This window comes from Chlamydomonas reinhardtii, chromosome 5 (assembly GCF_000002595.2).
Source record: "Chlamydomonas reinhardtii strain CC-503 cw92 mt+ chromosome 5, whole genome shotgun sequence".
Taxonomy (NCBI): Eukaryota; Viridiplantae; Chlorophyta; class Chlorophyceae; order Chlamydomonadales; family Chlamydomonadaceae; genus Chlamydomonas; species Chlamydomonas reinhardtii.
The window spans coordinates 746,136-757,411 of NC_057008.1; the positions used below are offsets into that span (position 1 = coordinate 746,136).

Consider the following 11,276-nt stretch of genomic DNA (forward strand, 5'->3'; position numbering starts at 1 on the left):
TAGACACGCGCTGTGCTTCAGCTTTATCAAGAACCCTTCGACCCCTTAGCCATCACTTTCAATATGCTCGCATCTACAATCCGCCGGGCCGCTCCCGCTTGCGCCGCTCGCGCGCCAGCTATGCGGGCTGCCCGTGTGGTCGTGCGTCGTGGTCGTGGATTGGTCGCGCGCTGCTTTGCTTCAGGTAGGGCTCGAACTGGGTCAGCTGAGCGCCTTGGCACTCGATGCACACGCCAGCACACGCGTTCAGGGCGGGGACATACAGAGTATCAGGGGAATTGAGGGGCGAAAGGCTCGCCAGAAACTTCGTTGGGGAACGGGGTCCGTGGCAGGACAGCAGGCTTGTTCAGGGGCGTGGCGGAACGGCACGTTCTCAACTACTCCCCCCCTCCCGGGTTATGCCATCGGGTGTTCCGCATGCTGCCTGCTGGGCTCATTGAACTGCGCCTCAGCCGCCGAGGTGAAGATCGCGATCGAGGGCATGATGTGCGATGGCTGCTCGGGCCGCATCGAAAAGGTCCTGAAGGTGGGTGCCATATCTGTGATGCGCAATGCCCGCCGCCGTGCGTCGGGCTGGGAATTCGGTTCTGATAGCTGTCAGCAAGTTACAGCAAGCAATGCGTTGCGCATGTTGCTGGCGCTTATGGTAATGCAGTCCTGCACGCACATGGAGGTCGTGCATCCGTATGTTGTTGTTCATTGAAGCTTTGGTCGCATGTGAATCCGCACACAGGGCATGGAGACGGTGAAAAGCGTCGTGGTGTCTCTGGAGGGCAAGGTGGGGCAGGGCACACGGGCAGGGCGGCAGGCAGGCCTCAATTGCACCCCGTGCCGTGCTGCCAGCGTGCCAATACCGGTCGTCCCCGCACGTCCCCACCATCCCGCCGTGTCGTGCTCTCCCAGCCGCTGACGCGGCCCTGGCCGCACACCCCACCTTTCCGCTGGTTCACACTAGTATCCATGGTTATGGCTGTGGGTCCCGACCTGCCTCCTCGTGTCATGCATCTCTACCGTCAGTCCTCCCTTCTTCCTCGCCCTCTTCTTCCGAATGCCTCCCCTCCCCTCGCCTTGCTGTGTTATCCGCTACACATAACGTTTCATTTTTTTCCCGTTCACTCCTCCTTCCCACCCTCCCTCCCCTCCCCTTCCCTCCCGTCCACTCTCCCTTCCCCTCGCCGCTGGCCCCAGTCTGCCACGGTGGAGCTGTCGCAGGCCGACGCCGCCTCCGCCCAGGCCAAGGCCGCGGCGGCGGAGCTAGTGGACACCATCAACAGCCTGGGCTTTGAGGCAAAGCTGGCGCAGTGAGGAGACAAAGCGGGCGAAGTAAGGAGAAAATGTTATAATGCTAAGGCGGTAAATCTTTGTTGAGGGTCTGTCAAGAGGAGTAGGGAGCAAGTGGCGCCATTCGGCAATGTCGACATGACCAGTCATGTGTAGTACGGTACTGAGGCAAGCACATCGGAGATTCGCTGTGGCGAGGAGTGCAGCAAGTGTTGCCCTACGCAGGAAAGGCAGGCTCGAAAGGGGCGGTTACGGTTGTGATGCGGGCAGTAGCTTACAGGCCAGAAGGCACCTGTCTGGAGTGGCGGGGACGGCACTGTGGGCAGGCTCACCTCTTGCAATGTTGTTGGTACCGGACATGGCACGTGTGGTGCATGGTTGACTAGGGTGTCCAGGTCCAGACGTTGGTAGGGCGCTTTAGGTACTGCTAAATGGGACTGGTTGGTTCGAATTGTGGAGGCCGGGGAAACAGAAACAATGCGTTCAGGAGACACGTACAGAGGGTGGCGACATGTGTTGTTATCGGTGGTTCGCAGGGCGATTGAGATATGTAGTGCTCTCCTCCGTACAGTCATTCGCCCTGCGGCCCTGACGTTTGGGGGTGGCCGGGGTGGGTGATGGGGTCGAGTGCTGGGATTGTAGCCGGCGCTCGAGCTGGTGCGGTGAGCGGTGGAGCAGCGGGTGGCGGGGTTGGTGGTGTGGGAGGGCCACGGCGAGGCACTGGTGCAGGAGGGTTGCTGAGAGGCTGCTCAGCGCTTGGGTTTGCTGTACGGGTTCCCCTGGCCGACCTGCAACCCAAATTGATGAAGATGCTTCAAGGAAACTATTGCGCATGATGCCCAACACCTCATCTCGTGCCGTGGTCGTGGCTCGTGTCAATACCCGGTGTACAGAAATCCATTCCCGGTGATGAAGGCGACCCTGCCCCCGCTCTAGGCGTCCGAATGCAGTAGGGTTGCGACAGGGGCAACAGGTGGCACGTAGCCCAGGGCCCCGTGCTGTGAGGGCTCTTGAGATGACGGGGGCTGGCCATGCATCCCACCGTTGGCATTTTACGTGCCCGCAGGCGACCACAACCTTTCGCTGAGGAAAATGCGCTTGCTCTCTCTCAACCCTTGCTCCAGCCCTTCCATGACCCGGGCATCTGTCGGCTGGGAGTTCGGGCGTTAGGCCCACTGCCGGCTGCCGGTCATCGATGATGCTTTGGAGAAACGATTCGACGGTGCTTTGGAGAAACGAACTGCACACGGCGCCAGACGAGCTCGTGGTGTGGGTGGCCTGGGAATGCCACCCCCGTTGTTCGCCCCCAACCCAGTCCCAGGTTCCCCTCGCCAACATACCCCTTGGCACCCAGCACCTCTGACGTGTCACTTGGCCTTCATTGTTGTCCGCTGCCGGAAGGCACTTTACCCCGCGCTGCTGTCAAACTGCCCCTTCCCTTCCAGTCAGCCAGCAACTCGTCGGTACAGTAAATCCGGCGTTCGACCGGCCGCGCACTCCTGCCCTGCCGTTGCAAAATTTTGCCATCTGCTGGGTTCTGGGAATCAGCTGCACCCTGCGGGACTACACCAACCTGCCTTACCACTGTCCCATCGCACACCCTTCCCGAACGCCGTGCGCTGTACGGCGCTGGCGCTGCTTCCCACGCGGAGTCAAACCCTGCACCCTGCCTACGACCAGCTTTCTCCTGTAGTCGGGTGAGGTCGGTAGATTGGACGGCACCGGTGGGTTGCGGCTGGGGAGCGGCGTAGGGAACGGCGTGGGGAACGGGCTGGGGAACGGCGTGGCCAGGTGACCGACCCCGCGGGCCTGGGTAATTCTTATGACCGACACGGATGTACTGATGCGAGGTCATCATAATCTTGCTTGATATATTAGCTTCGCGTCTCAGAGCGCACAGGGGCGCTGTGTTGCAAATGCGAAATCGGCGATCGGGGCCTGGTCATTTTCGTTTACGGTCTCTACCCTTGCAGCTCAACAAAATAGCTTAGCCCGCACCCAGACGCAAATGATGAACAATATATAAGCGGTGACGAGAGGAGCGCGCAGTGTCAACGATGGAAAGCCACGACCACAGTTGCCAGTCGTGAGCCTAGGTCTAGCAACCATGGCTGGCGCAGCAGCGCAACTGGTTCCTAGAACTGCATTTTTAGAGCCACCCACCGTTAGTAGCGCCGCTGCTCCAGCTCGCGCCTTCCCTCCCATCAATTTCATCTATGGGCATTTTCACAACTCGATTCGAGCGGAGCTTGGGCTCCTGGCGGAGCGGGTGCGCTCGCTGGAGGCGCCAGGAGAGGGCGTTGGCGAAATGCTCGCGGACCTGAGGGAGCGCTACAAATTCCTGGAGCAGGTTTATAAGTACCACAGCACGGTGGAGGATGAGGTGCGTCGAGCTAGTGCTGCTTGTGCGTATATTCAGGGTCGGTGCGCTCGCTGCACGCGCTCAAGTGCGGGTTTGTGCACGCGCAGGTTCTCTACCCGGTGCTGGACTCCAAAGTGCGCAACGTCACGCTCGCATATAGCATCGAACACCAGGATGAGGTGAGCGCGCGCGGTGGAGCTCGGCGAAGGGCCTCGTCTCGGGGAATTTGACAACAACCCTGCCTGGTCCTGCGCGTAGGAGATTTTGTTCGAGCAGCTCAGCAAGCTCATCTCCGCGGCGCTTGAGGAGCCTGAGGCAAGGCGCAAATGCACTATCAGGTGAGAAGCGCTGGCGACGAACCCGCGCGTGCGGGGGTCGCACAGCACGCGACGCCGCGCGCACGCGCGCGCAAGCCCCGGTCAACGCCCGGCACATCGGCTTGCTCCAGGCGGCCCGTGCCACCTTCCTAGCATCCCTCAGGCCTACACACAAAACCCGACTCACAGCAACCTGCATGGCAGCTCCGCCACGCGCCAACGCGCAAACTCCACCTGCCTCCAACCCGGCACCTACCGCGACGCACCCGTGCCAGCTGTGTTAGGCCTTCGAACCCGCGCCAGCGCACACCGGTTCTCCGCAAGGCACCAAACATCCCGCTACCCTGAGCCCTTGCCGTACTCATCTCACCCGACGCGCCTTCCCCAAGCAGAGCGCTTGCCAACCCACGAATCCTCACGAGTCCGCTCCGCCGCTGCTCGCTCCCTTGTCGCAACACCAGCTTGTCCCAATGCACCCGTCCTTCCGCACCCCTGTCCCAAAACATCCCTACCTTTACCTACACGCAAACAACCCCACCTTCACCCTCAACAGGACGCTCATCTGCAAGGTTGAAGAGATCCACACCACGCTACGCAAGCACCTCGCCAAGGAGGAGGAGCAGCTGCTGCCGCTGCTGCTGCAGCACTTCAGCTTTGCGGAGCAGGCGGAGCTGGTGGCGCAGTTCCTGTACAGGTAAGGGAAAGAGAGGGAGATAGTTTACTGCAATCCCGATGAAACAAGAGGGGGAGTTAGCGCGTCGCGTGTTCGCGTTTGTGTTGGGCTGGGCGCTGCCTGTGCGCGAGCGTATGCGTGCGCGCGTGCGGGTGTGCCTGTCCGTGGGTTTACGCTTGTCCCCATCAACCGCTGCCTTGCACTCCTCTGTTTCGCCAATGTTTCGCGCCCTGCCGCAGCATCCCGCTGGAGACGGTGGAGCGCGTGCTGTCGCGACTCAAGCCGCGCATACCGCGGGTGGGTGATGTTGTGGTGGGCGGTGGGGGGTGGGGGGTGGTTGTAGATACCAGCCCAAACTAAACCGAACCCAATGCAATAGAGCAAGGGGGGTGGGATGGGGGTGGCTGGGGAATCAAGCCGAGGCTGCGGCTGGGGCGGGGGCGGGGGCGGGGGCGGGGGCGGGGGCGGGGGGCGGGAGCGGGCTGGGATGGAGGCTGGTGGTGTGACTTGGCGTGGGTGATAGAGCGGTTGGAGATGGGTGCCGATTTCAGGGTCTGCTTGCAGGGGCATCGGATCAATCGGATTCGACCAGTTGGTAGCTCAGGCCGCAGCACCCGATGACTCCTGTCAAGATTTCAGCCATGCAAACCCTGTCGTGTGTTCACACCACATGCCATCCCACCACCCGACACCCAATCCCTTGAGCGGTGCGCGCGCCCCCACTCCCGTGCTGTTTCCACCTCGCTGCACTCCTCTGTGCCATCTTTGCAACCCCTCGACCCGGCCCCACTCCTTACTTTATTATGAACGCAACCCCTCCACCCACGCCCTCCACCCGCAGGACGAGCAGGAGCGGCTCCTGGAGGAGATCCAGGCCGTTATCCCCGACAACCTGCTGTCGCAGCTGCTCACCACCTGGCTGCAGCCGGAGCAGCAGCAGGCGCTGCGCATGGAGCGGGAGGGGCTGAGGGAGGCGCCGGCGGAGGCAGCAGAGCCGCAGTCGCGGCAGTCGCGGCAGCAAGGCCTGGGCGCGGGCGAGGGCGCGGGCGTGGGTGCGGGAGAGGATGCCGGCGAGGATGCGGGCGGCTGGAAGCTGCAGCGGTTCGGGCTGGGCGGCGGCGGCGCGGGCTTCACGTGCTGCGGCAACCCCGCCGCCTGCACCTACAGCGGGTCGGGGGTGACGGCAGCGGGCGCAGAGGCCGGCGCGGAGGCGACGGGGACGGGGGCGGGGGCGGGGCTGGCGGCGGCTCAGCGGGCGGACTCGGACCCCGCGGAGCTGTCGCTGCCGGCGGCGTCCTCGCCCGTGTGCTGCGCCGGCGCCGACTGCGGCACAGCCTGCTGCGACCGCACCGCCGCCGGAGGCGCCGCCGCCACGCCCGCCGCCGCGCCCGCCGCGCCCGCCGCGCCCGCCGCGCCCGGCCCGGCCTTGGAGGAGGCCGTGGCGGCGGCAGCCGCCACCGCCACCGCCGGCGGCGCAGCCGCCGCCGGCGCAGCCGGCGGCGAAGCCGCGGCAGGTGCGTCGGCGGCTGCGGCACGTGCTCCGCTGCAGGACATCATCCACTTCCACCGGAGCATCTGCGCCTCGCTGGTGGACTTTGCGCGGGAGGCTCGCTCGCTGCAGGCGGGCCGCGAGCCCATCACCGCCGGCCACCTGCAGTCGCTGCTCGAGCGGCACCGCTTCCTGCGGGCCGTGTACGTGTTCCACTCCATCAGGTGTGTGTGTATGTGGGGTGGGGTGAGGGGAGGGAGGGGGTAGCCGTGGGGGGTTAGTCGTGGGGCGTAGTGCGTGTTGCAGTGGGGGCAGGAGCTGGGGAGGGGAGGGCAGGAGCTGGGGAGTGGCTGTTGATACCAGCCCAAACTAAGCCGAACCCAGCGCACGCGAGCAAAGAGGAGAGCGTTGGGTTGGGGGGTAAAGTCGTGGGGTAAAGTCGTGGGGCGTAGCCGTGGGGCGTACAGTCCATGAGGGACGGAGTGGTCAAATCACGATTGGGTGGCTGGGGCGGGAGGGGGCGGCGCAGGCAGCGGAGGTGGCGTGTGCGTGTGTGCGAGGGGGCGGGTGCACAGGAGTGACGCGGAGGGGAGCGGGTGGCTTGGATGGCGAGCTTCAATGCAGTGGTAGGGTGTGGAAACATGTGCGTCATGGCGCACGAGCTGCATAAACACTGTAGACGACGCGCCCCCGCTCTCCAAGCCAGTTGGACGCCGCCGACTGCCTTGTCTGGAAACTCCTCCTCCCCTCCCTCCCCTCTCTTCCCTCCCTCCCCTCCGCTCTGCCCGTGTGGCAGCGAGGAGGAGGTGCTGTTCCCGGAGGTGCAGCGGCTGGCGGCGGCCAACGTGCAGCTGGCGGGCGGCGCGGCGGCGGCGCACCAGCAGCAGTGCGAGAAGGACCACGCCGCCGAGCTGTCCAGCTTCGAAGACCTGGGCAGGCTGCTGGCGGACGTGCGGGCCTTCGCGCGGCGGGGGCGCAAGGTGCGTGCGCGCGAGTGCGGTTTGTCACGTGATGATGGATGATGGGTGGGAAGTGCAATGAAAGCTTAGTGCAGGACATAAACGCGGTATGAAGCGGAGACGGAGAAGGAGACGCGAGGATGAGGGGGGTTGCAGTGAGGGTTGGGAAAGCGGTGCAGGATGAGGCGGGAGGTTGGAGTTTTGAAAGGTGCCATGCCCACTTAGCGGCAGGCTGTGCTGCATGCTGCTGCCATGGAAGGTGCTCGTGCGTGACCGCTCCTCCTATATCTGTTCCAAACGTTCTTGTCGGTGTCCCCCTCTACTTCAGAATCTCATGTTCCTAACCTCCTCCTGATCCTTGCCCTCCTCCTCTTGCTCCCGCTGGTGCGGCTGCCGGTGGCGCAGGAGGTGGCGGGCATGCTGGAGAAGCTGTGCTGCAGCGTGGAGGCCGTGGCGGCCTCCATCGAGCACCACATGCAGGTAGCGTGGCGGCGCGCAATGAGAGGCAGGCGCCTTGGGGCGTCGGTGGCGCCGGGGCGTCAGCGGCGGAAGGGATGGGACCGTGGGACAGACCGTTGGACACGGCATGCGGGCCGCAAGCAAAGCAACCAGCCGCCACCTGTTTGCGCCCCTCTCCCTCCCCCGTCAGCTATACTACTTTACCTGGCTACGCCTCCACATCTCGACTGATCATTCATTGCAACCCCCCTTGCATGCACGCACGCACGCACACGCAGCGCGAGGAGGCGGACGTGTTCCCGCTGTTGGAGGCGCACCTGTGCCAGGCGCAGCAGCGGGCGCTGCTGTACCGCACCATACGCGCCATGCCGCTGAGGCTGCTGGAGCGCGTCATGCCCTGGGTCGTCAGTGAGTGCCGCCGGGGTGGCTGGGGGCTGGGGGTGGCGAATACCAGCGGGGGGGGGGGCTGGGGCTCGTGGGTCGTGAGGCGTGGGGCTCGAGGCGTGAGGCGTGGGGCCTGGTGCGGCAGGAGGCATGGTCCACACGAACACGTGCTCAACCGTGTGCACCAGCGCTCCGCCCGCCTCGCCGGTCCCCGACCTCAGTTAGCAACTCAGGAACCGCCTCCCTGCTGAACTACTGTTCCTGGCGGCGCCTTAACTTCTTAAAATCCATCATGGTTGTAAAACTCCCACTGCCACTGCCACTTCCACTGCCGCAGGCCGGCTGGACGCCTCCGCCGCTGCGGCGCTGCTTGCCAACATCGCGCTGGGCGCCCCGCGCTCCGACCAGGCGCTGGTGGAGCTGCTCAGCAGGTGGGCACGGCGCGGCTGCCGAGACCGCCGCCACCTCACGCCCCCCTCCCGCGGCCTCTCGCCGCCGGGGCTGCTGCCGCCGGGGCCGCCGGGGCCGCCGGGGCCGCTGAGCGGCGGCGGCGGCGGCGGCTTTGCGCGCGCCAGTGACGGAAATGACGTGTGGCTGGGCGGTGGCGGTGGCGGCGCCGGCGGCAGCCCGGCGTCGGATTCGGCGATGCTGGTGGGCGGCGAGGCGCAGCTGGGGCAGCTGGGGCAGCAAGGGCAGCTGGGGCAGCAAGGGCAGCTGGGGCAGCAATGGCAACAACAGGGGCAGCAGCTGGAGACGGCGGGCTCGGTGGGGTTGCGAGCCGACAGCGGCGACGCGCCGGAATCGGCTGGGGGGCCGGGCATGGGCATGGGCGCGGTCGCGGCCGGCGGAGGTGGCGCGGGAGGTGCGGCCTGGGGCACGGCGGGGCCGCCGCAGGCGGGCGGGTGTCACGTGGAGGTGGAGGGTCTGGCGGACGGCTGGGGCGATTGCACCGCCACATGCGGCGCACGGCTGCTGCGGGAGGCTGGCGTGGGTTGCGCCGCCGCCGCCGCAGCCGCAGCCGGCGGCGCCGCCGGGGCGGCGGCGGGCGTGGCGCCGGGGCACGGGCACGTGCAGGTGGGCTACGTGACGACGGCGATCGCCGAGGACGGCGCGGACTCCAAGCGTCGGCGGATATCCGGCGAGGCTGCCGCCGCCGGCACGCAGCCCACCATGGGCGTATCGCGAGGCGGAAGCGGCGGCGGCGGCGGAGGTGCAGGTGCAGGAGGAGGAGGCAGCGGAGGCGGCGCCAGCATGGATGCTGTCAGTGACGCCGCCGCCGCCGCCGCCGCCGCCGCCGCCGGCGGCTGCCTGTACGTCATGGACCTGGACGCCGGCGAGTTGAGTACGGCGCCGCGGGCGCTGCTGGCGGCGCAGGCGGCGGGCGCCGCCGCCGCCGATGCCATGGAGCTGGAGCGCAAGGCCTCGGGCCGGCGGGCCTCGGGCACTGGGTACAGCGGCGGCGGCGCCGCCGCCGCCGCCTCCGGCGGCGGCGCGGAGCTCCTGCCGCCTACGGCGGACAGCGCCGGCGGCGCAGCCGCCGGCGGCGTCGACGGCGCCGCGGCGGCGGAGCTGGGCGGCCCGGGCGGCGGCTTCAACCCCATTGACCACATCTTCCAGTTCCACAAGGCGCTGCGGCAGGAGCTGAAGCAGCTGGAGGCGGACGTGATGGCGCTGGAGGGCGCGGTGCAGTCCGTGCTGCGCCACATGCCCGCCTCCGCCTCGCAGCACAACCTAGCCGGGCTGATGGGGCCCGGGGCTGCGGGGGCAGTAGGGGCTACAGGCGGGGCTGCAGGAGGAGGGGCAGGAGGCGCGAGGCCCGCCACACCGACATCGGTGGGCACGCCGGCCAGGGGCCCGCGCGCCGCCATGCCCGGCTCCGACGGCCTACAGCATAACCAGCAGCAGCCGGGACAGCAGCCGGGGCAGCAGCAGCAGGGGCAGCAGCAGCAGCAGGGGCAGCAGCAGCAGCCGGGGCCGCACGCGCACCTGGGCGTGGGCTGGCCGGCTGCGGACGGCAGCGGCGCCGCCTACACGCGCGGCGGGCAGCTGGCGGTGGTGCAGCACCTGCACGGCCGCTTCCAGTTCCTGCAGGTGGGGCGCGGGTGGGGATGGGGGTGGGGGTGGGGATGGGTGGGGCGGGCGGGCGGGCGGGCGGCCTGCGAGATGGAAGATGTGGGGTGGGCGGGCGGACTGCGACGGGCGCGAGCTACGAGGGGGAAATTGGCCAGATACGTACGAGGTTTAGTGATATGCAGATCCGGGAGATTACCAGATGGTGATTTTGCTGGTGGTGATGGGTGGGTTGCGGCCATACGCCTGCGTGTCACACTGCCTCCCACTACTGTCTCACTGTTGTGTATGTGTTCGTGTGTGTGTTCGTGTGTGTGTGTACAGGGCATCTATCGCGCGCACAGCAAGAGTGAGGACGAGATCGTGTTCCCGGCGCTCGAGTCCAAGCAGGTGCGTGCCGCCCCGCCCCTGTTCCTGGCTACGCCTCCACTTCTTATATAATCATGAATACAGCCCCCCGTAACTAATGTAACCCCCTCCCCATTTCCAACCGTCCTTGCAACCCCGCCCTACCCTGCTGATCATCTGCCCTGCCTCCCCCTGCCCCCTCCTCCCCCTCCCACTCCCCTGCCCCCCTAGGCGCTGCGCAACGTGAGCCACGCCTACACGCTGGACCACCGTCAGGAGGAGCAGCTGTTCGCGGACCTGGAGGCCGTCATCGACAACCTGAGGGCCGTGGACCTCACGGCGCAGGGCGCGGACGCAGAGCTGTCGCGCCAGGTGCGGGGCAGCTGCGGGGAGAGGGAGAGGGAGAGGCAGAGGAGGAGGGGGGAGAGGGAGAGGGAGGGGGAGGGGCAGGGGCAGGGGGGGGAGGGCTATGAGCCGCGTGGCGCATCAGTCGGGTGCCGCCGCATCGGTCTGGTCCAGCCTGGCCTGGCCGCAACCCCGGCGCCTGCCCCACATCCCCTTGTCTTCAACATCATCTCAGCTGAACCAATCATGCAGCATGTAATCCCGCCACACGCCAATGACCATGCCGCACCACCACAACACAACACCAATGACCCCCCTAGTTTGGGCTAACATCTACAATCCCCCTCCACACAAACACGCACGTGCCCGGCAGGTGATGGCGGTGCGGCGCATGTGTGCTGCCATCCGCGCCTCGCTTGAGACGCACATCCGCAGCGAGGAGTCGGAGCTGTGGCCGCTGTTCACGGAGCACTTCAGCCGCGAGGAGCAGCAGTACCTGGTGGGCGTCATCATCGGCCGCACAGGGGCCCAGGTGCTGCAGGCGCTGCTGCCCTGGGTGTCAGGTGGGGAGCGGGAGGGGAGGGGAGGG

At 66.6% G+C, this 11,276-nt stretch overlaps 2 protein-coding genes across 2 annotated transcripts in view; both read left to right on the plus strand.

Moving 5' to 3' along the window:
* CHLRE_05g248600v5 (uncharacterized protein) overlaps positions 1 to 2,339 on the plus strand; it is a 2,342-nt gene extending 3 nt beyond the window's left edge. Inside the window, exons 1-4 of the mRNA XM_001700896.3 lie at positions 1 to 184; positions 453 to 526; positions 734 to 778; positions 1,189 to 2,339. The exon at positions 1 to 184 is cut by the window's left edge and continues 3 nt beyond it. Of these exons, the coding sequence (XP_001700948.2) occupies positions 64 to 184; positions 453 to 526; positions 734 to 778; positions 1,189 to 1,305 (357 nt within the window). The 5' untranslated portion in view covers positions 1 to 63 and the 3' untranslated portion in view covers positions 1,306 to 2,339. The remainder of the gene's footprint in view (positions 185 to 452; positions 527 to 733; positions 779 to 1,188) is intronic.
* Positions 2,340 to 3,137: 798 nt separating this feature from the next.
* Positions 3,138 to 11,276, plus strand: part of CHLRE_05g248550v5 (uncharacterized protein) — a 14,897-nt gene continuing 6,758 nt past the window's right edge. The window contains exons 1-13 of the mRNA XM_043062557.1: positions 3,138 to 3,664; positions 3,751 to 3,822; positions 3,902 to 3,981; positions 4,514 to 4,654; positions 4,873 to 4,930; positions 5,475 to 6,346; positions 6,919 to 7,102; positions 7,487 to 7,561; positions 7,819 to 7,948; positions 8,262 to 10,015; positions 10,319 to 10,384; positions 10,574 to 10,714; positions 11,061 to 11,250. Of these exons, the coding sequence (XP_042924592.1) occupies positions 3,389 to 3,664; positions 3,751 to 3,822; positions 3,902 to 3,981; positions 4,514 to 4,654; positions 4,873 to 4,930; positions 5,475 to 6,346; positions 6,919 to 7,102; positions 7,487 to 7,561; positions 7,819 to 7,948; positions 8,262 to 10,015; positions 10,319 to 10,384; positions 10,574 to 10,714; positions 11,061 to 11,250 (4,039 nt within the window). The 5' untranslated portion in view covers positions 3,138 to 3,388. The remainder of the gene's footprint in view (positions 3,665 to 3,750; positions 3,823 to 3,901; positions 3,982 to 4,513; positions 4,655 to 4,872; positions 4,931 to 5,474; positions 6,347 to 6,918; positions 7,103 to 7,486; positions 7,562 to 7,818; positions 7,949 to 8,261; positions 10,016 to 10,318; positions 10,385 to 10,573; positions 10,715 to 11,060; positions 11,251 to 11,276) is intronic.